Source organism: Mercenaria mercenaria, chromosome 8 (assembly GCF_021730395.1).
Source record: "Mercenaria mercenaria strain notata chromosome 8, MADL_Memer_1, whole genome shotgun sequence".
In the NCBI taxonomy this organism is placed as follows: domain Eukaryota; kingdom Metazoa; phylum Mollusca; class Bivalvia; order Venerida; family Veneridae; genus Mercenaria; species Mercenaria mercenaria.
The window spans coordinates 44,820,441-44,847,030 of NC_069368.1; the positions used below are offsets into that span (position 1 = coordinate 44,820,441).

A 26,590-nucleotide genomic window follows, 5' to 3' on the forward strand; every position below is an offset into this window, starting at 1 on the left:
CCTTTTACTGCCAGGACAACGCATTTTTTTATTATTGTTACGAGGAATAAGGTCAGTAATTCGGTCGAAAATGTGCTTCCGTGGTGTATTCGAAAGAAGTCCAAAATAAATAGATCCTAATTTTCCCATTTTTTGCGCAAATTCGTGTAGAAAGAGTGCTTTAATCACCGTTTCTCACTACTAGAAGACATTCTGCATGAAATGAGACGGTTTTCATGTTCATACACCCCACATGGCAAGTTTTGCAGATCGAAACCGGAAGTAGGTGTTTATTGCGCGGACGAGAGTAAATATGCGCCATTTTTAGGGTAGCAGACCACAACTGACTGGCATTTCACTTGGAACTACATAACCCCCTATTTTCTTTTCATTTTTTCGTTAATTTGTGATAGAACTTTCATGAAAAATAGGTGTAGGAAAAAGTGATGTTCTCTAAAGATACGTAAAGACGATATGAAGTTGTCGTTTTTTATATGAAACAAAGAAGGATTTGAATTACTGACCTTCAACCTATAGGAATAAGGTCAGTAATTCGGTCGAAAATGAGCTTCCGTGGTGTATTCGAAAGAAGTCCATAATAAATAGATCCTAATTTTCCCATTTTTTGCGCAAATTCGTGTAGAACGAGTGCTTTAATCACCGTTTCTCACTACTAGAAGACATTCTGCATGAAATGAGACGGTTTTCATGTTCATACACCCCACATGGCAAGTTTTGCAGATCGAAACCGGAAGTAGGTGTTTATTGCGCGGACGAGAGTAAATATGCGCCATTTTTAGGGTAGCAGACCACAACTGACTGGCATTTCACTTGGAACTACATAACCCCCTATTTTCATTTCATTTTTTCGTTAATTTGTGATAGAACTTTCATGAAAAATAGGTGTAGGAAAAAGTGATGTTCTCTAAAGATACGTAAAGACGATATGAAGTTGTCGTTTTTTATATGAAACAAAGAAGGATTTGAATTACTGACCTTTAACCACGATAATGAACTGGCCTGACAGCGTTCTCCATTTTAAAGAGCAGATATTCTGAAATACTAACTCAAAGTATATAAAAGAGCAAAAGTATGTACGCTAAATAGCGAGAGATATCTGAAAAAGTCATAAAAGTTGGATTTTAATTTTACAACAAAATCAGCGACGCGAATCGATTCTTTGTGGTCAGAATCGATGTCGCCGACTTTGAAACTTTGGCGATGATTAATCGAACATCGGCGACAATCGGAACATCACTAATTGTGGCCCTATATACTACAAATATGCAGTATTCCCTGTCTGTTTTTTAAATCGATACTCTGGTTTGTTTACGTAATGAAATTAGATGCAGTCATTTGTTACATGGAACAAACCGTGGACTTTTTGTGGGCGTTTTCCTGGTTTCGAAATCAAATTTTTTAAAACTTTTAATACATTTATTAAAATGTTTGTGTATTTGCTGTTGTTTTGTTCATCATAGTGATTAAAAATCTAGTATTCGGATTAGCGTGTTCATACGTAAACGTGTACTATATATGAGCCATGCCATGAGAAAACCAACATAGTGGCTTTGCGACCAGCATGGATCCAGACCAGCCTGCGCATCTGCGCAGTCTGGTCATGATCCATGCTGTTCGCTAACAGTTTCTCTAATTGCAATAGACACTGAAAGCGAACAGCATGGAGCCTGACCAGACTGCGCGGATGCGCAGGCTGGTCTGGATCCATGCTGGTCGCAAAGCCACTATGTTGGTTTTCTCATGGCACGGCTCATTTAATATTTTTCTTGATGAGAAAATAATTTGTGAATGCTCACTGAATCCTATTCATTCAATTTTATTGTAAAATGGAGTTCTGCTTCCACTGTAAGCTGGTAAAGGGGAATTGAATTATGGACAGACTCAGTCAAACTGAGTGTGCTTTCATTTTGCTTCGTTGAGTTCTATACTTTCAACTGATTTTATTATTCATTAGATATCCCTTCAGAACAGCATGTGGCAGCCGGTTCTTTTGAACCATGGAGTGCAATCAGTGTTACAGTATAAAACAGTTCTGCTTAAGCCGGTGCCAGGAGGAATGCAGAGATGTAATGTCAAACTGATATAAAATGAAAGTGACCTCACAAAATGGCAAAAAGCTATATAAAGAGACGTGCCTGGACTAGATAATAATGTACATAATTATCTTATTTTCAAAATGAGAGGGCAAATATGCAGTTTTGTTTCCTTTTGTATACTCACTAATAAGGAAATATTGGTTAACTCTTTATCAATTGAAAACTCTGTTAGTTAGAAGATATATTAAAGTATTCTAATCTCACTTTGGAACCCTAACTTCGGCCTGAACTAAAGAAAATAAATATGTTATTTTGTGAACTGAAAAGTTACCCTCTCGTGCAGCTGAATTTTATTGTATTTTCTCACTTGTTTATTTCTTGTCGCCATTGCCAAAAGGTCTCTATTTTGTATCATTTTGGGACGTTTCACATAAGCATGTGCAGTCTTCGGCAAAGTTTCTTACGTGTACATTTAGTTTCTTTTTGTAAAGATAAGGCAAAGTTTGGGAAGGGAACTTATGCCCAGTTTCACATGTTTCGGTGACCTTAAAATATCCCCTTGTTTAGTTATTAAAAACATTGTACAGTATAATAAATTAATAATTGATATCTATTCTTTTGTTTTATTTATTTTCCGTCGATGAACAATACATTGTCATATCAGCGTTCATTCACACTCTGCCATTTTGGCGATCTATAAAACTTTGGTCGTAGCACGTTACAATTTTAAACTGAAGTAAATGATACGATAAGTTGACACTTTAACTCTAATGTAAGCATATTTACATAGTTTTTCTCTAGTTTAACTGATTTTGAGTTATTCTACAGCACGGAAAGAGCAAACAAACTAGCCATGTCTTCTTAAACCAGTGCTAGGGGGCGTGAGGGGTGCTTCGCATTTCATTACCTCCAATGATTTGACTCATCCACATTGAGTCTGCTGTTCTGTTCCTTGGTTGTGTTCTTTGCTTCTAAATTATCTCTTCGCAGATTTAATCAATTATCACGACAGCAGTCTCAAAGTGCCGTGTGACGGCTGTAAAAAGTCTCCCCGTATTTGGACTCAGAATTGTAATATTTTCTGGTTGTTTGGGATCATGGAGAACATTCGATTTACTATAATAAGCTGGTGCCAGCTGGTGGGAGCGGATGCATGGTGTTGCACAATTTATTACCCCTCACGAACAGACTCAATCAAGCCGAGTCTGCTATTATTTTGCTTCGTTGCGTTCAAATGCTTCCAAAGGATCGTTCACACGATTTTGTTATTTAGTATATGAACTGTTCTAATTAATCAATGTTTGCAGGTTTGGTGTTTATGACGTACGACAAGCTATTGATTAACGACGATTCATTAGCAAGTTTTCTACTATCCTGCAATATACTTTATAAGTCACTTACAGTATTATTTCCTTGTATTATAAAATGTTTCTGTTCAAATGTCAGTTGAATGTGAGTTAAAATGTTGAGAGACCATCTAGAGATGTCAAACATTTACAACCTTCTAAAGGTTTAGTAAAATTACAGATCTAGAACCCAAGTCTGTGTAACCGATATCTACATGTTAACACTCTTTGCCAACATTACGCAACACATATTCACTTGTAACATACTAGATATATTAAATTAACTTATGATATTTAATCATAGTTCTCATAGAATGTAAAATTATCTGCAAGTTGCATTTATTATAAATATTTCCACGGAAAGCTGGAGCATACTGATTAAAGGGGAATGTCCCTATATCTAGGTTTTTAGTTTAAGTAATCATAATAAAGTAGTTTCGTGTATGTTCATATACACGTAATACATTTACAATTTTATAAGCGAACGGTTTTGTATTTATTGTAAATGTATTTATAAGTAAATACCCAATGTTTCCTATGTATTTTTTTATGTATATCACTGCCAAATAATATTTTATCTTCATATCTCTTTGTTAAAACAGATTTATTGTATTCAAATTATATTTAAAGGAAAATAAAGTAATCTTATCTCAATAAAATACGTAATACCGGTCCTATTCGTGATAATATAGTTAGTTTAAATACAATACGCATGACAGAATGACGTTAATGTTTTATTTTAACATTTTAAAGTATGGTAATAAAAGAATACCCAACCTACTTACGAACAGGAAGATTTGTTGAATATCCACAACGGCCACTGAAATATAATTTATGTTTTTGACTGTTACAAAATAACGGCATACGTATGAAAACTGAAGAGAGGTGACCACTACAATATAAGAAAATCATTCTTAATATTTTTATGCCCCGACGGTGGGCATATTAAAATCGCACTGTCCGTGCGTCCCTGTAAATTCTTGTCCGGGTTGTAACTCTGCCATCCATGAAGGGATTTTGAAATAACTTAGCATAAATGTTCACCATAATGAGACAATGTGTCTTGCGCAAGGCCCAGACCCCTAGCTCCAAGGTCTGTGTCACACTAAGAGGTCAAATGTCAAGCAGTGTCTGTTTCGTGTCCGTTCCATAACCCTCCCATCCATGAAGAGATTTTAAAGTAACTTGGCATAAATGTTCACCATAATAAGATGACATGTGATGCATGAGACCTAGACCCCTAGCTCCAAGGTCAACGTCACACTTAGAGCTCAAAGGTTAACAGGATCTGTTTAGTGTCCGGTCCATAACTCTGCCATCCATGACGGGATTTGGAAATAACTTGGCATAAATGTTCACCATAATAAGACAATGTGTCTTGCGCAAGGCCCAGACCCCTAGCTCCAAGGTCTGGGTCACACTTAGAGGTCTAAAGTTAACAGTGTCTGTTTAGTGTCCGGTTCAGAACTCTGCCATCCATAAAGGGGTTTTGAAATAACTTGGCATAAATGTTCCCCACAATGAGACGACGTGTCGTGCGCAAGATCCAGACCCCTAGCTCTACGGTCAAGGTCACATTTAGAGGTTAATGGTTAACATGGTCTGTTTCTTGTCCGGTCCATAACTGCCATCCATGAAGGGTTTTTACAATTACTTGGCACAAATGTTCGGGGGCATTTGTCAGTAATAATGACAGCTCTTGTTAAGTAATTTTCTTTGGCGAAACTCTACATCGTGAAAGTTTGGATAGTCTTAAATTCAAGTATATAACGTCTTCGACGTATTTAAATTTTGCGATCACTTATCTCTGAACTGTTTTGACGAAACTAATGATGTCATGTGAGAAATGTTTTTAAGAATGCTCCAGTGATGTAATGATGAGCAGTCTGACTACTAACTCGGATGTCGCGGATTCAAAACCCAGTGCCGCGATCTCAATCATTAGACTCTCTCAGTGAAGAGAAGTCCAGGCTGTCACCATTGGATCAATAATTTTTCTCTGTCAAAGGTGTAAAGTAGACGTGAGGACTAATCTGGACTTTGTCTCTAGTGTATTTCGCAAGTTATATTCTAATAATCTCGACAGTTGATCTTGAATGATATCTACGGATACGGTTATACGGTGTGCTTAAAAATGTACAACGGTGGATCAATCGATAAAGCTAATAGCGCTTTTATTAATTAATGAGACAAATCTCGTATTTCAGGGTAGGTAGATGAAAGACAGCAGTTGGAGTGATGCCAATGTTTAATGCGACTGTCGGTTTGTTCTCATTAAACGTCTTGGATAGTTGTGTGTAAAGAACAAATATGGATTTCTTTATTTTTAATTTACTTCTGCTGCTGTTTACATATCAATGTAAGTATTTTGATTATGAACATTGTAAAACTAAAGAGTATAGATTTTTTTATGATAACCTCTGTGATATATGACAAAACAAATTATCGATAGTGGTCGATATTGTGTTAAGCGACATGTATTGTATGAAATCCTCTTCTTCCACAATAAATTGAAATGTGACCAATATGGGTACTGGAAAATTATATTATGGTCACTTTACTATCATAGTTATTATTATGTCTGAATATTATACAACCCGCTACTTATTCAAATGTGCAGAGTGTATTATGTCACAGTTCTGTCATATTTATTATTATAATCATTGAAGCTGTTTTTTCAGGTGAAAGAAAAAAAAAACAATGTAAAAATGATCTTGATTTCACATTTCTTTAAAATTCGTTTGTTTTCAGTATCAATTACTATCAGTGTTCTTCAAATAAACGTTTATGGTAACGGGAAAAGCAGATCGATGATTTCTTTTCCGGCTCTGTATAAAATAAATATAGAACATGTTCGATCGATTTAAAACCCATTCTAACGCTCAGATCAAATAGAATAAAATATTAACATAATGTTTTTCAAATATGTAAAATCTAAGTAATTTGATATTTAGAAAAACTTATTGATATAAAGAGACGGGACACGTTTTCTCTATTTTTATATCTAAAATCATTTTAATATGAAAAAATATGAAGTGGTTTTATCTGAATAATTGCTTCTTTAATATTTATTTTGTATTTTTCTTTTCATGGCTTTCAACAAATGTAAGTTAAACGTTGGTGTTCAGGTTCTGAAAAAAAGATTTTTTAAGTTGCGCGTTGAACCAAGACTTTTGTCACATTTGTTTTGGCAGGATCACTGCGACTGGTTCAACCGTTACATTGAAATTGTTTTTTTAGTACTGAATTACGTATAGTAGAAAGAAATTGATATTTTTTACAAGTTAAGAGTTCTTCTATAGAAAATGGCCTGTTCTTTTCTAAAAGAATTAATACTGACCCACGAAAAAATTGAAACATTACGTAGAACTTGCGCTTTCATGCAAACTTAGACAACAACAACAACAACAGATGTCATGAAAGTTTGATAACAATCCATCAGCAGATAGAGTCAAATTGAAATTGTTATAAAATGTAGTGTCCAAAATGGCCGGAAAATACAGTAGAAAAAACACCCTGTCAAAGTTGATTTTTAACGATAAATTCAAAACTAATCAAGATATTTTGAAATTTTAAGAGTTTTTTTAGTGATGTATAATGTAAGTGATATTGCCTGAAAAGAAGTTAAGAAAATTCCTCGTTACAGAAAAGATGGTTAAAGACAGTCACTTTCTACCAGCGGATGACTTGTCTATTTTGAAAAAAAAAATCTCACGCTCAAGAAATCATAACCGTTCATGCAGAGGCGGAACATTCAGGATTTCTCGGTGCTCGATTGGTTACGATTATTTACATACGCACGTCTTTGTATGAGATACGTGCAATTAATCGGACCTTACCCATAGATAGCACATACTGTGACGTGACGTTAGAACGTTTGCCAATGAAACTGCCGCCTAAGTTGACGAAATTGTTGTTTTCTGAGAAGTTTCTCACTTTAAATAAGATAAAACAATGTCAGAAACATTTAAATCACGGATTAATAATTTCCAATTAGCACTATTTTTTCGTATTGACGTTCAAATTCATGTCGGGTGCGTGACGCCACATTTCACGTCATTTTCATGTGTGTCGTCGTGTTAAAATGTTCACTTTTTTATTGCGGTATTTTCAATTTAACCCATGCGCGTGCAAAGTAGTGACGTCATCCTCTATGTATAGAATGATCCAGGTGCGTAGCACGAAGTGTAGTTCATGTCGTAAAAAGCAGTTACCATTTTTTCTAACACTGTTGATACTGATATGTCGTGTTAGAATCGAAATAACAAGTTCCAAAGTGTGATTTATCAAGGAATAACCCGAGTTTTTCGTTCTTATGCGAAACAATATATCACTCAGGCCTACGGCCTTCGTGATCAGACGAAGTTGTAAAACACATTATTTCAGGGAGGGCCTAAATTGTTCATCATAGCTGTATTATAATAGTATTATCGGAATGATATTCACAAAGTTCATGTGGGAGAAAAAAAGTAGGTCACTAGGTTGTGATGGGTCTTTTAGATGCGCCACAAAAATCTGTATTCTTTTATATTTCCATGATGGTAATTATACATAGTTTGCATGAAAAAGTATCTCGTTACAAATGGACAGTGACATATACAAGGCCATAGTTTCAAAAATATAGATGAATAACTATCTTACACAGTAGAAACAAAATATAATTGAAATTTAAACTAAATACACTGATTTCTGTACATAATGCTACAGTAATTCAATACAATGTTAAGACATTACACACATCGTCTTGGCTTGGCTTAATACATGTCACTGTCAATTTGTAACTAAATAATGGAATATCTCATTTTTTTTCATGCAAATCATGTATAATTACCATCATGGAAATACAAAAGAATACAATTATTTTGTGGTGCGTTTTTAAGGAGTTTAGACCATATTTTGTTCTACAGTGTAAGATAGTTATTATTCAATGTTTTTAAAGTTTAACTGAAAAGGAAATGACTGAATATGTTTGCAGAAGAAATTGTGAAAACACATTTATTCAGGGAGGGTCTAAATTGTCCGCCTGTCATCTTGTAGAATAGCTGTATTATACCAATATTATCAGAATGATTTGCACGAAGTTCACGTGGGAGAAAAAAGTAAGTCATTTGGTTGTGGTGAGTCTTTTAGTATCTCCGCTCTTGTCTATGTGCACACTGATATTCTATACATACTTTAGTCCAGGGTGTGTTAGCAGAGCATCACAGACGAGACGATGATGATGGTTATGACGACAGCAAAGATGATCAGAATGACCTGAGTGATCACTGTATACATATTCGGATCGACCATGACACCAGATACACGGACTATTTGATCTGTCCGTTCGGCTGCTGTGGAACTCTCGACGACCAGAAATGTTGCGAGGATCCAGAGAAGGCAAAGCAGCAGGAGGGACAGTATGTTTTTTGATACTTTAACATCTTGATAAAAATGGAAAATTACTGCGCTTCATTTCAATTTTGGGTGTAAAGGAATAATCTTCATTCGAGGTTTTCTATATAACGATAAATTACTTTTCTCCTGTAAACGGTGAATTACTGCATTTTTATAAAATGAAATAAGAATAACATAATGTGAGTGAGTGTGTTGGATTTTACGGCGAATCGACATAAAATGGTCATATGTCGCCGAAAAGAATTTGTTTTGAAAACGTAACTTGTAAAGCATCTCTAAAACATTTATGTAAAAATGTATATACATATAAAGGGTTAAAAACGTAAATTGTAAAGCATCTCTTAAAACATTTATGTTAAATGTTGTACATATAAAGGGTTAAGCAATAAAATTGCAAAATTTGTGAATAAAAATATAAGATGTTCAGATTTTGTGATAAATGCCTATCTGCTGTAAAAAGGTTAAAATATTGCCGATTGAAACTTTTCAAAGATTGAACGTCATATTATGTAGTGCGCTGTGGACCGAAGTCCACACAGTCGATTATAACATGTTTAATAGTAACCGGTGTTTGACATGGTTTACACTGAGGTTTGTCTTCTTCGTTCAGAATGGCATAATAGACGTTATAGATGTTATAAGTATTTTAACTTACATGAGGCAAGGACAAGACTTTTCCCGATTTCCGCATTGCACCCATCAGGAATTCCAGATATGGTGTAGATAAATGCAATATGAGGGGTACTGTCGTCTATATATTTTTCTGGATTTTTTATTTAACTTTCAGTGGAAATGTGCACCTAGTCCGCGGATTGTTGATCTTCGCCGGAGTAATGCTTGTTGTCGCCCTGTCCTGTTGTGTGTTTGGCATCTACAAACACAAGAAAGCTAAGCTGAGGAAGACTGCACCAGGAGGCAGCACTGAAACTAGAAGAAGAAGTATGTATCAATGGCTATAAATGAGCCGTGCCATGAGGAAATCAACATAGTGGGTGTGCGACCAGCATGGATCCAGACCAGCCTGCGCATCCGCGCAGTCTGGTCAGGATCCATGCTGTTCGCTAACAGTTTCTATAATTGTAATAGGCTTTGAAAGCGAACAGCATGGATCCTGACCAGACTGCGCGGATGCGCAGGCTGGTCTGGATCCTTGCTGGTCGCATACCCACTATGTTGGTTTTCTCATGGCGCGGCTCAAATAAGGTTTTTTTGATCGTTAGCAAATGATGTAAAAACCACATCCCATATAAGAGGTAGTTTGTAAATGTAATAAGATACTTAAAATTTAGTAAATTTCTCGGTATGGGACGTTGAAAGACATGTCGAATTACACTATCTTATTTATTACCGGGAATCGCATACAAGATGTTTTTACTCTCATGCTTTAATGACTTCAATTACAATAACCTATGTTTCAGCGCCTATCGAGAGAACTGCCCCGTACGCAGTCTTCTACACACCAATAAGTGGTATGAGACCCGGGGATGACTCAAAGGACCGACCTAAGCCCCACAACAAACCAGAGCGGACTGCACCCACCAGTGACAGGACTTCTCCTCCTAGATACACAGTAAAGGCTGACATGGATCCCGAACTTCCGCCTTATCCAAGTCAAGGCCCGCCGCCCCCGTATTCGTTCGGCTTGGTGTCCGCTGCACCCCCGTCCACTGAACTTCGTATCGACAATTAACATAGAGATACAAGTGCTCTTATGTATTTGCTTCTTGTCCTGATTATTTCTAAACTATTAATGCAACTGTGTGGTTTCAGATGAATTTGTGTCTACCTATGAGACTATAGCTAAATTTGACTCAGAATGGCTTGTTGACACTGTATATAGCAGTTGCTGGCGACTGTCAAATATACCCAGGTTTTCTGTTAAGATAAGAGGACTGCAATATTGTTTCAGATGATAAATTATGCATTTTTTTTTAAAAAAAACTACTTAACAAAATGTATGTGTAAAGCTTTTTTGTCTATCGTTTCAGCTTCTTTGATACATTTCTTTAAAAAACAATGAAAAACATCAGTGTTTAGATTTGTATTTAAACCTAACTGGTCGGCGGCACAATAAATGATGTATGAGGTAAGTATGATATTAAGAACAAGGAGCTGCGTTCAATAAATGCTTGATGCCCCCGGTGGCACCCTTGTCGATACAAAGCAATCTAAGTCTAAAACGAGGTCAAGTTCAAGGTCAAACTGAGGTCAGGTAATGTCTGAAGATGAGGAATGGTCACAGGTTACATCTGCATTAGTATCAAGTCATTCTAGTAAGGGGTATTGATGCTAGACGAAACGGTCCCATTTGGTTAGCCTCGTACGGACGGACGAACGAACGGACGGACGGACAGGACAATCACTATATGCCTCCCGCATCAGTAGATGCCGGGGGCATAAAAAGGAAAAAAAATGAGTAAGTGAGTGAGTTGGGTTTTACGGCGAATCGACAAAAATGGTCATATATCGCCGAGAAGAAGTCATATTGCAAACGCCAACTGTAAAGCAGAAACATCGATGTAAAAATGTAAAGCATACCCAAAAACATTGATGTAAACATGTAAAAGAACACTATGAGTAATGTAAAACATATCTAAAAACATCCATGTAAAATGTAAGCATATCTAAAAACAGTTATGTAAAAAGGAAAAAAAAATGAGAAAAAAAGTGTTCCTGAAGGGAACAATAAGGTGTGTAAAGTTACATCACACTCGTATTGAGAAGTAGTCCTATGCAATACAAGGCATAGAATACGGCAGTTAATTTCGTAAAGAGGAAGCTGAGTACTGCGTTCAATTAATTTGAAGGATCGAAAAGTAGACAGAAAAAATGTCTTTTACTTGTCATACACTTAACGAAACCTCCAACGCCCCTCCATATTACTAAAAGCGTATTCATGAAAATTCTAACATGCTTAGAGCATGTAATTGAACGAATTTAGACAAATGTTATAATATCGAAATCTTGACCCAGTTTTAAAAAGTTACGAAGTGTACACATACATTTGATGTAAGTTATAAACGAGCGAATTCCGTTATAATGCAGAAAATCATGACAGAAGTAAAATAACTTCTATAGCCTGTCATATTTTAGAGTAAAATAAATATGACTTCATATTTGATCACATATCACTCAACCATTGAAAGATGGAGCATAACGCGTTTTGGCCTCCAGCAGTAGACCAAAGAGTAGGGGCCGTGCATGCGGACCCAGCATATTGGCCATCCCGGGAAAGCTCTTGTTTTCCATTGGAAATGGGCGTGAAAGTCGGTCTTGAACGGATATTTGCGAGTTTTCGTGGCGATGTCAAGTCTTGTTACTGTTGAAGAAACTGGTGAGCCACCAGGTGGGTGTTATAGAGAGAGCGGAAGCCCGTCACCCATTGTGGTGGTCATCATGGAACAAAATCTAGGTTCCGGGCAAGGGTATGTTAATATGCTTGACCAGGATCGCTTTAAAACGGTTTTTGGCTTCTAGTGCAGATTCCGTGGCCGTAACTTTACATAAAAGTGAGATCCCACCGGGTAGCCATTGTAGTTGAGGTCCCTGCAGGTGGCCTTGCATACTGGCCGCCCCGGAAAAGCTCTTGATTTCTCTTGAGCAGGCGTCAAGGTCGTCCGTGAACGGATTTTTTGCGAGTCATCTGGAGAAATCTCTTGTTTCTTCGTGAATTGACATAAAATATTTCACCGATCGTGTTTGCTTTACGTTTTCCGTTCAGTATCTTGAAGTGTACAAGAACTCAGGGTGTGAATCTTGTTTGCTGGTGAAAGTTGAAATATTCTCCAGTTATAATGAAAACTGGTTGAATCTAATGTCGCTACAGCTAGTTGTTGGGAAAATTATTTGCATCGGCACATTTTACAAAAAATACAATAAACATTGGAAACTGCTGGTATCAATGTAAAACGCACATGCATACCCTTTCCGCACCTGTAACGTAATAACTAGCCTTAGTAATATCCGGCCACTGTGACATAAGTGTTTGTCATTCGAACGCAAAAATGAATAAAAAATGTATCCATGTATTTAATTAGTGATTTACAATTATAGATTCTCCAATCTGGACCGAACTTTAAACACATCATTATACAGCTAAATACTAGTGAGAACCGCACACGATATTACAAGCCTTAGTAATATTGGGCCATTGTGTCGCAGAATTGCAAATAACATGTATGTGTATTAAGCTTGTGAAGTACAGCAAGAGGTGCTTCGTTGCGGGTAGGACAGGATGACAGTCACAATTTGGACAAAAAAAAGGATTTTTTTTTCATTGCGAAATTCGTTTTACATGGCCTATGGGGTATTCTTGTCGCTGGTTGAATTGTCTGAATTTGTCAAAGAACTCATCATTATATAGCTTAATGCAAGTAAGAACGGCACTCGATATTACAAGCCAAACAAATATCAGGACACTGTGACATATGTGTTTGTCACTGTATTGCAAAGAATATATTTGTGTATTGACTTTGGGTAGAGGTGCATCGTTGCTGATTCTTGCATAAAACCTTTGTTTTTTGCCGATTTTGGGCATGCACAAACAGGGAAAAAACGTGTACAAACAAGGAGATTCTCGTGAGCACGCGCTGTTGGTGAACGTTTTGAATATGCTGTTGTGGGTCCAACGTAAGCAAATTATGGATCCCGAATCAATTTTGGCCGAAGTCGAAAGGTCCGAGATTTATGAAATCTTTTCATCTGCATATTTATTAAAAATATCATTTTTCAACCTAACTTTACTTTAACTTGTAATAAGCGCTACCTCTCTTGATACGCGACTGACTTGACGTTCCTTATTATTGTATTATTACGCGTATTAGACTCAAAGTAAGTTTACACACCGCGATTTAATCCCTGAAAATGATAGGCAAACAACAATTTACAAAAATACAATTTCGTTTTCCAAATTAATTTGAGTCGAGAAAGTTGACATGCTAACTTTAAAGCTTACACTAAAACCTTTAAAAAATGTTTGTGTCTACTTTACACATCTATGCAGTCTACTGATGCAGTGATGGTGTGTAATGTAAAGCATAAACATGACGAAGCGTAAAGTTTGAAGGAATTTTCCACAGTTAATGAACATTTGATGAACAGAAGGTATTTATTATATATTTTTCAATTTATTTGTAGATCTCACCAACCATGTTTGAGTTTATAAATCCAATCTAAGTTGATTATATCGATGTTGGAAAAATTCAAATTTTTGTGTTTATCAAACTTTGATCGCGATGGGGTGGGGTGTAAAGCAAAATTTTCTAGTTAGGCCTAGATATTTCATTCTTAACGACATGAAGAATATAGGTATTGATACCAGTTTCTATTAAACGATAATATTTACATTTAAAAGGCGTAAGGGGCAGACTATTAATTTAAACCAAGCAGAATTGTGTTCTGTCGGCACCTCACCTGCAAATTGTGTAAAGACAGGATGCCGTGTAGGGTTATGCCCTTTTCTCATAATTCCGAGCCTCTAAAGCTAAAGTTCCTACCGATATATCGGAAAAAGGGGAAGTCATGCTTATTTTACATATATTTAATATTAAAGAAATTACCACAACAAGAATGTCCGTTCGACATGTATAAAATACGCACTGTTTCTGTATGCCCTGGAAATGCATAAATAAAACATGTGACCATAACAACCTGAAACGGCCGACTTCGATCGGCTAATGTCAGCTGGATAGTCTTGTTTTTTCGATATTTCCAGCACTTAAGTTGTGTTTTATGCAAGAATAGCGATAACACACGTTTGTTTCGTGAAACAACATCTGCAGAATCCCTCGGGCTATGTTGGTGCACTCGCCCTACGGGCTCGTGCACCAACCAATCCCTTGGGATTCTGCAGATGTTGTTACACAAAAAAACGTGCGTTAACCCTACAATCGCAGTGGTTAGGGCAAGATGACTGTGTCAATTTGGAGAGAGAAAAAAAGAAATTTGTAATAGCAAAAGTAAATATACATGATCTATGAAAAATATGTGGAGCTTGTTGAATTGCTTCAGTCTGTCATGGAACTCATCCTTGTACGGCTCAATGCGAATGAGAACCGCACATGAAAAATATTTCTAGCCTTAATAATATCCGGGCACTGCGACATAACATTAAACACATCATGACACAGCCGAATGCTAGTGAGAACCGCACACGATATTACTAGCCTTAGTAATATCGGGCCACTGTGTCTTAAGTGTACGTCGCAGAATTGCAAAAAACAACAACAAACAAACAAACAAACATTTATATGTATTAAGCTTGTAAAGTACAGTAAGTGGTGCTTCGTTGCTGGATCAGTTCAGTATATAGGGCAGGATGACGGTCACAATTTGGACAAAAAAATGAAATTTTACATAGCGATATTCGTTTTACATGGCCTTTGAAGTATTATTGGCGCTGGTTGTGTTGTTTGAATTTGTCAAAGAACTCATTATACAGCTCAATGCAAGTGAGAACCGCACTCGATATTACAAGCCATACAAATACCAGGACACTGTGACTTATGTGTTTGTCGTTGTATTGCAAAGAATATATTCATTTGTGTATTGAATTTTTAAAGAGGTGCGTCATTGCCGAATTGCAGAGATAAGGGCAGGATGACGATGTCAATTGGGAGAAAAAAAGAAACTGAATTTTTTTAATATTCACAGTTTTCTTTTCTAAAAAAGTATAGACTACCGTCGCCAATCTGCTTTGATATCCACTTAACAAAAGTTTTGTAAATAAGCAGGTCTATAAATAATGTTACTTAAGATTGTTTAAATATTTCTTGTACAATTATATAATTACACAGTGTGTAATTTATTATACTTATTTATTTTCGAAACGTCCAAGATATAAATTTTATGAAAGTAAGTCTGATCATATATATATTATATATATTTTATCTTAACAATTAAACATTAAAACATAAAACATTTCCTTGTCGCTTTAGGATTTACAGAGCACTATAGCAATTTCATCAGATATTGATGCCACTCTTTCACCACCCCAGTATATTAAAGCCTATGAAAATTGTTGAAGAAGCGTTTAAAAAGTGAAACTACACAAATATTTTCTACTGGAACATGCTCTACTTCAACAGTATTTACAAGCGAATTAAATTCAGACAAATTAAACAAAGAATGCAATAAAGTGTCACAGACATTAATGACAGGAGAGTGAGTGAGTGAGTGAGTGAGTTGGGTTTTACGGCGAATCGACACAAAAAGGTCATATATCGCCGAGAAGAAGTCATATTGCAAACGCTAACTGTAAAGCCTAAACATTGATGTAAAAATGTAAAGCATACCTAAAAACATCCATGTAAAAATGTAAAGCATATCTAAAAACAGTAATGTAAAAATGTATATACGTGTGTGTTAAAATATCAGCTGCAAACATAATAATATTGCAAGATGTAAATAAAAATAAGGAGTGTTAGATCTTTTGATATATTCCAATCTGCTTTAAAAACGATAAAAAATTTCCGACTGAAACATTGTCAAATAATTCGCTCAAAGATTGAACGTCATAATATGTACTGCGTTGTGTAGCAAAGTCCACACAGTCAATTAAAATGTGTTTAATAGTTAGCGGTGTTTGACATGGTACACATTCGGGTTGATCTTCTTTATTCAAAAGGTAAGAGTGAGTCAAACGGGTATGACCTATTCGACAGCGAGAAAGAACAACTTCCTCCCTGCGAACAGATCTGTTCCCTTGGTGCCATTCCCCTAGAGTAGGTTTGATATCATGAAGTTTATTGAATGAAGCACGGTTCCATGACGATTGCCATTTAGATAAAATGTATTTCAAATTAGATTGTGATAATAAAAGGGATTTCTTTGCTGCAATATCAGCATCCTCTTTTCCAAGAATACCAACATGACTAGGAATCCAACAAAATATGATAAACTTTTTTAAAGATAGTTCATGAAGCCTGAGAAGAATATTTTGAATGAATGGATTTTCCATATTTCGGTTATGAATTGACTGTAAAACAGAAAGCGAGTCGGAAAAGATAATAAATTTGTTTGCACTATTTCTTGATATAAAATTTAGGGCTAAATCAATAGCTTTAGCCTCGGCTGAACATATTGTTGCATTATTTGGCAAACGTAATTTTGATTGATGAAGGAGGCTGACAGCAGCACAGCCAACCTTTGATTCATCTTTTGAACCGTCTGTGTAAATTGCAAAATAGTCCTTTGGACTTGAATATTTCAGGGTTTGTTTCAGATTTTCTAAAGGCAGTTTTCAAATCGAAAAGAACTGTAGGGATATGAAGGGTCCATGGTGGTGTATCTGGAATTGAATTTTCTTTAATACCATCGAATTCAAAGTCAGTTTCATTCATAGAAGATTGTATGCGAAATCCAAACGGTTTGATTTGTTTTGGTTTTTCCTTATATGAATCGGAGTACTTTGGTTTAAAAATAATTTCATGAGCAGGATTTGATTTGTTGACAGTCACTCTTAAAGCATATTGCAGTGAAAGTTTTTCTCGGCGTGTGTAAATGTAAAGAGATGGTTCGTTTGCTTCAGCATAAAAACTTTCAACTGGCGATGTTCGGAATGCACCAAGAGCAATACGAAGACCTTGATTATGTATGGTATCTAACATTTGTAAATAAGATTTTCTAGCGGAACCATAAACAATACAGCCGTAATCTAGCTTAGATCTAATCAAAGTCCTATAAAGTCTTAATAAAACCGTGCGATCGGCTCCCCAATCAGTATTTGAAATTACCTTTAAAAGATTTAATGACTTCAGACATTTGGCTTTCAAGTATTTATATGAGATACAAACGAAAGCTTTTTATCAAAGATAACACCAAGAAATTTTGTTTCATCAACAACGGGTATTTTTGTACCATTTAGAAAAAGCTCAGGGTCACAATGATGTTTCCGTAATTGGCAAAAGTGGACACATTGAGTTTTCGATTGGGAAAATTTAAACCCATTTTCCATGGCCCAAGTTTGGACTTTATTCAAACACTGTTGTAATTGGCGTTCAATCGTACGCATATTTTTTGAACGATAACATATCAAAAAATCGTCAACATATAATGAACAGTCTGTCCCTGGTAACAAACATTTCACAATATTATTAATTTTGATGCTAAAAAGTGTGACAGATAAAATTGAACCTTGTGGAACTCCCTGTTCTTGCTCAAAAGAGTCAGAAAGGGTATCACCAACACGCACTTTAAAACTTCGATCAGATAAAAATTGTGATATAAATGTTGGCAGACGACCTTTTTAACCTATGTCGTTAAGATCATTCATAATACCATATTTCCATGTAGTGTCATAAGCTTTTTCTAAATCGAAAAAGACAGACACTAGATGCTCTTTTTTAATAAATGCATCACGAATAAAATTTTCCAGTCGAACAATATGATCGGTTGTACTGCGTTGTTTGCGAAAGCCGCTTTGAAAGTTTGTAATTAAACCTTGCGATTCGAGGTACCAAACTAGTCTAGAATTAATCATACGTTCCAGAGTTTTACATAAACAACTAGTAAGAGCTATCGGTCTATAATTACTTGGGTTCGTGCTATCTTTTCCGGGTTTTTGTATGGGAATAACAACAGCTTCTCTCCAGGAGTCTGGAGAAACACCAGTTTTCCATGTAATATTGTAGATTTCAAGGAGAAGGTCTAATGATTCTTGTGGTAAGTGTTTTAAAAGTTGATAATGTATTTGGTCTGGACCAGCTGCAGTATCATGATATTTGTCTAAAGAGTCAATTAACTCTTTGATCGAAAAAGGTTTATTATAATCTTCCTCATTATTTGAATCAAAATTCAGAGGTTTGCTTTCTTTAGTTAATTTAATGTTTTGAAATCTTTGGTCATAATTATGTGAAGAAGAGTTTTTTGAAAAAGCTTCACCAAGAGTATTAGCAATGTCTTCTTTGGTAGATGCAGTAGTCTGGTCAGATTGTTTAAGATGAGAAACATTTGAAGTTTTTCCTTTCCCACTTATTTTACGAATCATTTCCCACACTTTTTAAACCGATGATCTAGAATTAAGTTTAGAAACGTATGAATGCCAGGAGTTTTTTTTTGTTTGTTTTATAGTTCTGCGAGTTTTTGCTCTGAGAATCTTAACTGATTGCAGATTGTCTTTTGTCGGTCGAATATTAAATTTTTTAACGGCCGCTCTACGTTTTCGAACAGCGGTCTTACAATCATCTTTATACCATGGTTTATTTTTTGATTTACCATTTCTTGAAGTTTTTGGGATGGACTTGTCTGCAATATCTGATAAAATAACAGAAAACCGATCAATAGGATCAAAAAAATTGGCGAAGACAAATCATTTTTGCATAAATACTGATATTGCTGCCAGTCAGCTTTATTAAATTTAAAATAAGAGGAATCAGCTGATGTTTGCTGAACAATACTTGATAAGATAATCGGGAAATGATCACTCCCATGTAAGTCATCTAGCACACTCCATTCGAAGTCAAGAAAAAGGCTTGGTTGACAAATTGACAAATCAAGAGAAGAGTAGTGTCCTGTAGCAGGATGTAGGTATGTTTTGGATTTATCATTCAGTAAGCAGAGAGAATTTCTTTCAATAAAGGTTTCAATAATTTGACCTCTAGCATTGCTATCAGAACAACCCTAAAACTCGTGGTGACCATTGAAATCTCCCATCAGAATAAACGGTTGCGGTAGTTGATTGATCAGGTTGTCAAGATCTTCAAGATTAAGTTTAAATTTTGGAGGTATATATATTGAACAAAATGTTATAGGTCGATCCATAGTTACATGCAATGCAACTGACTGAATGGTAGTATTAAAACAATTTCTCTATGCGGATGTGCATTATTTATTAAAATTGATGCGCCACCAGAAGCCTTTTCTGAACTTTTATTGATAAAGTTATACGTTGAATAATTTTTAAAGGATATGTTGTCACTTTCTTTCAAAAAGGTTTCATTTAAACACATCAAAGAGGGATTATATTTTGATAGAAGAAGGAGAATTTCATTAAAATTAGCTTTAAGTCAACGGCAGTTCCACTGGATTATTTTATTCGACATAAATAAGTTCTATCTGGAAACATGGTATTCACACTATTCAGTCTTCTCAGGAGAAGACATCCTACTAATCTTTTTCTCCGTTAAAGGTTTAGGAGGTATGGCAGGAGGCTTAGACGAACGTCCATCCTCCTCGTCCTCCATATCTACATCTACTGCTAGATGTTCAAACCGGTTGTAGTGGTTAATGGGATCATAAGATCCCTTCCCCACTCCACCGGTATTTAGTTCAATTCTTTGTCTAGGTGTTTTATTCACCTTTACCGATGATGAAGTACTTGTTGAATTGTTAGATACATTGCTTGTTCGTTGTTGTTGTGGCTTGTAATTAGGGATGTTTTGTATTGCAGCTGGAGCTTTACCTTGAGGATTTTTCTGTACATTTGATTGTTGTTTGCTAGGTTCCGAAGTTGGGGCTGGATTTTGAGAAACGGTCACTGAATCTGTTTGAGTAAAAGCATCAATACACTGTGTTGTTTTGTTAGCGACAGATTTAGTGATTGATGAATAAGTTTGTGCGAGTGATGGAGCTGTAAATCTAGCATTGGCAATTTGCCTGGCTTCTGGAAATCCAATGCCTTGTGTGAACTTGTCATGAAGAACTTCTTTCTCGAGTTTCCACGTCTTGCAGTCGCAAGACCTGGCTGAATGTGGCTCGCCGCAATTCACTCAACGCACTGTATAATTGCACTTGTCCTCGTCATGGGAATGGCCATCTCGAAAGCACTTGGGCAAATGTGATCACTTTTGCAGTTTCTCTCGTTGTGTCCGAACTTAAAGCAGCAGTAGCATTGAAGTGGATTAGGGATATCGGTTGTAACTTTTGTCATGAGGTATCCAACTTTTATGACTGATGGAAGGAAAGGTATGCCGAAAGTAAGAATAATAGTGTTTGTGTTTATTTCTTTTCCTAATCGTTTAATTTTGATTCGTCTAGCAGCCGTGACATGTTGATCAGCAAGGCCGTGCACAATTTCCGACTCCAAAACTCCAGCAAGATCAGGACAGCGGATGACCCCCCTTGAGGAATTCAGAGTGCGGTGTGCAATGCACTTACATGGCCGGTTGAAGAAGGATGTTAGTTTAAGTAAATTTTGAGCATGTGCTGCTTTTTCTACTTCAACGAGCAGATCCCCTCTGCGTAATTTCTTCACGGACTTCGGAACACCAGCTACACTTTGAAGTGTTTTTTTCAATTACGAATGGAGAAAGACTTGTCATTTTAAAAGTTTCATCAGTTGACTGAATTAACAGAAATCTTGGAAATGCCATGTTGGATGTGTATGGTCGGTGAGAGGGATTCTCACCTTCCGTGCCATCTGAGTCTGTTTCGGTATGCGGCCGTTTGTTTTTATTTTGATTTTCCATGATGAATTTGTTAACATTCGTCACTCGCAGCCCCCACCCGCCGCGGAGTCCAACAAGGGAACATGTAAGCAGAGCGGATATCCAGCTCAAACATGTTAGGGATACTGTAGTGATATACTCGGCCAGGTATTTTGCAATCTTGTTTATATCACCAGCTGTATTGCAAAAATGCAATAAGGGGATTCAAGGGATTGCTACTTTACCCAACCAATTGACCCTAAGCCACCGCCTTCTAGGAAATAGAAATTGTAATAGAAATCTACATATTGCCATGACGTGTTCAATACTTTTGTGTGAACGTACTATGAAAGTTGCTGAAAGCAGTAAAATGTGACAAGAGAAGGAAAGTACATTTGATTTTGTGTGACGTTAATTTGCCAAAAGAAGATAAATGTGCGTTGTCAAAAGAAAAAAAAACACAGATGCGATTTGATATGACGAATTAGAAGATGTAAGAGTAAGTAAAGTGCAATTTCCTAGGGCTTGGCATGACCAGCCGATTGATCGTATCGGGCCAATACGACCGCCAAAAACGTCTAGACCGAATTAGAGGCCAAAAATGTGTGTTGGCACTCACACCCCGAAAAGGGGATGCACACATGTAAACAAGCATGCATCACCTCCCCGGGGTGCTATGGGGCACCTCAACATCCAGGACCCTCCTCTCCACGGCAAACGGGCGGCTCCATTTTCGGGAGAGTCGTACCCCTCTGCATGGAGATACAGCCGGCATTTTCTACCCCCCCCCCCCCCCCCCCGCCGGCAAGGGGCATACTGACAGGAGAAGTAATGATGGAAAGAACTATATGTATCTTAAATATATGTACAGCTCTGTCTATATAATAATTTCGTAATAATTGTGATATGCTAACAGTGCATTTGTTGCATAGTAACAAACAGGTTTAATTCACACTTTTAATAGGGAAATAAATCTGGTTTGTTAGAAATAATAAGACTGTCAATTTGGACGAGTTAGTTCATGTTAATTTTGGAATTTATGCAGTTGTTTGTACCATATATATGTAATATTATATGTACAGACTAAAAACAACAAGAAAAAAAAACAACATTTATATTCTAATTTAATAGTGTTGAAATGTAATACTTCTTGATTATCAAATTTGAAAACTGGTCATTCAATAATATAGTCTATACCTAAAATATATATGGAAGGCCGGTGCATCATGCTATTTTTATTAACATTTTAGATAAAACATTTTCGGTCTAATTATAAGAACATTCCATGCTTGCAAAGAATTAATTAACATTCATTAGTTTAAGTGGCATTTAGCATTAAGTAATTAGCGATTAGTTTTAAATAGTGTTTCATTTAGCATTTGGCAATTAGCATGGCACGACGGCCTTCCATAGATATTTCATTTTAAGGTAGTATACCCATAATTATGATCTGCCATTTACGTGTTTTCTGTAACCCATTTCATCATTTGTGTTGTCCATCTATGTCCGTTTCCAACAGTAAATACAAGAACGTTTGCATACAGGTGTCAAACTTCATATGAAGATTACCTGTGGTCCGTAAATGACCCCTAATGTGAAAGGTCATGTGACCTTGGTAATTGATACAGCTGAAGAACACTGCAGCATACAAACATCCAGTTTGATTGGCAGATGTCCGACTGATTTTGAGGCCGATTGTTCAAAGATCATGGGCAATATCATGGTCATCTTGACCTTGAGATTGAAATTGTTTTCCATTTATAACTGAAGAACGCAGTAAATAATGACCTAACAATGCGGACCCAAGGACATAGTCAAAAATTTATTAAGAATTACCTTTCACTGATGTAGACAGAATCACTTATGTCATATTGCATTGCTTGAATATTTCAATCAACAAAATAATACTTCAAAAATTAATGTAGTGATCAATGAAGATTGCTTTAAATATATACGTGCATGGGAAAACCAAAAGGGGTGTGCGACCAGCAGGATCCAACAGCTGCGCATCCGGCATCGGTCAGCTCATGCTGTCGCTTTAAACATTGGAATTGGAAAACTGTAGCGACAGCATGAGCCTGTCCAATGCGCATGCGCAGCTGTGCTATCTTGCGACACCATATGTTGGTTTTCATGGCAGCTCATATTTGAACATTTATGCATCAGCTTCTTTTCAACTGCAATAATAAGATTTTCATACATGTTTTGCATACCCATACCAAAATATTCAATGTTGAAAATCATTGCATATTTTGTAGATTCAGTTTGTCAAAAACTTACGTAAAATTCTTTATAATAAAGTACTATTGGATAAATGTGAACAGAAAGTTACTACAATTTTCAGGATTCATCGAAAGGATCTGATGACATGAAAATCTTAAACAAGACAGTCATTGAACCCTAAAGCGCTGACCTGTGTACAAGGCTTCAAGTGTGTTTGTATGGGTACAGAGTTAGGTTTCGTCTATGTTAGCCTATATTATATACATATCATACTAATTTTTGAACTTAAAGCAATAATTTGAACAATTATGGAAGACATTACAAATCTGATATCACACGTCAATTATCAAGGCTCTAGCTATTATTGATTCAGAGAAGATATATAAAGGCTTATAGTAAGTACATGTCAGACACACAGGGGCGTGGCCATTTTAGTTCCTCCCCCCTAGTTTTAGTGCACAAAGAAGGGAAAAAAACCCAACAAGTTAGTTCCCCCATATCCCTTGGTTAGTGTTTTTCGCCATAGTTTTTGTACACAAAGGTAAGAAAATGTTGCTCCCCCCATCCCCCCGCCCCAAACCACGGTTAGTTGTTTTTACCTTAGTTGTTGTACACAATAAGAGAGAAGAAACTGACTAGTTGTTTCTCTCTCTCCTTCCACCCCCCCCCCCCCCCCCATCCCCCAGTATGTATATCTGCAAACCTGAATCATAATGGACAGTGATGTGGGAAGAAACTGACTAGTTCGTTCTTACCCCCCTAGTGTGCATGTCTGAATAATACACAGTGAAGAGAAAAATAAAGACATCCTACATCTGAAAAACAAGAAAGTCTCATATGTACAAATACTTGAATATATCAAAAAATATTAAAAGGTGTAGAATCTTTATCTATTCAGAAGTTGTGGTATTGAAAGTAAAAAGACCACGTTGAAAAAAAAAACTGCTATAAACTAGAGATGCTTTTGAGAAAAGCGCATGTCTCCCACAACTGCAACATTGAAAAATGTCTAGTTTCTCTCGCTGGCTTTGATGAATGGATCCCATTGAAAAATGCCTAGTTTCTCTCGATGGCTTTGATGAATGGACCCAATCAGTAATTCAAGGGCCATAATTCAAAAGTGCCTGTGCAGATTTGGCTAGTTATCGAACTTGGCCGAGGTCTTATGATCAAACACATTTTGTTCAAGTTTGGTGAAGATCAGATGAGAAATGTTCGACTTAGAGTGCGGACAAGCTTTATGACAGACAGACAGACACACAGACAGGCTGGAGCAAATCAATATGTCTCCCACACCACTGTGTGGTGGGAGACATAATGAAAAGAAACTTAGTGAATCATTGGAGATTCCGTTTGAAACAGTGCCCTGTGAAAAAAAGAAAAGTCAAAGTCATAAAAGCTGAGTACACGCAAAAGTGTAATGCCATAGAAAAGTTCAGAAAAGAGTTAAAAGTCAAAGAAAGATTAATAAACCAAATAAAAATTTGAAAAAGTATTTTCATCGAGATGGAAACGTAGAATGTTTGAGGAAACGAAATAAAGTTATGAAAAACAAACAAATGTCAACCTAAATGAAATTAAAACCAATCCAGAAAGTTAAAAATGTGACAAATGTTACAAAATACAAGAAGAAATTATTCAACTAAAGGATGTAAATGTATCTCTTAATGATGATTTTGAAAGAGAGAGAAATGGCAAAGTAGAACTATCTGACAAAGACAAAGGTCAAATTACAGATAAAGCAAGACTGTTTTTTAAGTTTAATGGATGGCACATGCTTTGTTTGTTTGTTTGTTTTGGGTTTAACGCCGTTTTTCAACAGTATTTCAGTCAGTTAACCTAACCAGTATTCCTGGATTCTGTACCAGTACAAACCTGTTCTCCGCAAGTAACTGCCAACTTCCCCACATGAATCAGAGGTGGAGGACTAATGATTTCAGACACAATGTCGTTTATCAAATAGTCATGGAGAACATACGCCCCGCCCGAGGATCGAACTCGCGATCCCGAGATCCGTAGACCAACGCTCTTACCTACTGAGCTAAGCGGGCGGGCTTCATGCAGACCCAGTGATAGAAACTGTTACTGGTACACTGACAGGAAAGAAAGTTGACCGGTTACCTTCTGTAAATATAATTTCAAATATAAACAATGAAAGATTATCTCTGTGCCACAGGCAAATATCAGAAATATTTAATGAAAAAGAAAATCCATCGAAAACACTTTACAGATGAAACTTGTAAATTTGGAGAAAAAATTTGGACATTGATTATTATAACCGGTGAGACAAAAAGAAGTACACTTTTAAGTCTTCGGGATCTGAATCAACTACACTGACAGTATTTCAATCTATTCTGAGTGAAATTGATAAAATTTTCCAAACATCTGAACAGACATAAACGCCTTCTAAAAACTGCTTTATATTTATGCTTTTTATTCGAAGTACCATGTCAAACAGAGTAGCCACCGAAAAATAAACTTTTGTCTGATTACAGGCAGAAAATATTGCCTGACATTGGGTTGATCTGGAAGAACGTGAGAGAGAATGCACCTTGCAAACATGCATAACTTCTTCTGTGGCTTGCATCTGTTGGTATTTGCAGATGACCAAGTTAACAAGACCCTTTACAAGTTTGAGAGGGTGAATATCATAGAAGAAAGAATTCCAAAATCAAAATAAAGTGGAACAGTCAGTTTGATAAGAAAACTTGCAAAGCATTCAGCAGAGGTGGCGATGAAGCTTGTGGTGCATATGCGCCGCTTTCTCTCTTTACCTTTATGATCATGATGACTTAATTTCCGAGGTAGCCGGTTCAATAGTGTTTCATAAAGGAGCGTCTGTATATTTTCTGCACTATCATTTAATGTATTTTTTGGAAAATGTATACGGTACAGAAAACCTGTTACTCAAATCTTTGTTAAAAGAAATGAAAGAACCCGTTTTTATGTGGAGCAGGATCTCTGGGACTTATTGACAAATTCATAACCAAACCATTATGAAATTTAATTGAGACACCTGGTCATATAATTGAAATGCAGTTAACTTACAAAAAAAAACTGTTAGATTTTTTCAAATATGGGAACATCAGTAAATTTATTACGGGTGAATCAACACCTTTCGCATGTGATAACATTATTACAATAACTGAAAGTTTGATATCAACAAGATGCAATTTGAATCTTAATGTTAGAAAGCATTTCAAAGATCTTGAAAAAAAAATTCTAG

The 26,590-nt window shown here is 36.2% G+C and overlaps 1 protein-coding gene across 1 annotated transcript; it reads left to right on the top strand.

Moving 5' to 3' along the window:
• Nucleotides 1-5,589: 5,589 nt before the first annotated feature.
• On the top strand, nt 5,590-10,805 carry LOC123566461 (uncharacterized). Its single transcript, XM_045360592.2, has 4 exons — nt 5,590-5,741; nt 8,562-8,781; nt 9,567-9,718; nt 10,198-10,805. Exons 1-4 carry the CDS (start codon nt 5,693-5,695, stop codon nt 10,467-10,469), a joined length of 693 nt encoding a protein of 230 aa, XP_045216527.2. The 5' UTR covers nt 5,590-5,692; the 3' UTR covers nt 10,470-10,805.
• Nucleotides 10,806-26,590: the final 15,785 nt, after the last annotated feature.

What these genes read in the sequence shown, in the direction of transcription:
- LOC123566461 (XM_045360592.2), top strand. Translation starts at nt 5,693, where the DNA reads ATGGATTTCTTTATTTTTAATTTACTTCTGCTGCTGTTTACATATCAA. An exon ending in GCTGCTGTTTACATATCAAT is followed by an intron (nt 5,742 to 8,561) that starts GTAAGTATTTTG and finishes TACATACTTTAG; the next exon opens with TCCAGGGTGTGTTAGCAGAG. An exon ending in GCAAAGCAGCAGGAGGGACA is followed by an intron (nt 8,782 to 9,566) that starts GTATGTTTTTTG and finishes TTTAACTTTCAG; the next exon opens with TGGAAATGTGCACCTAGTCC.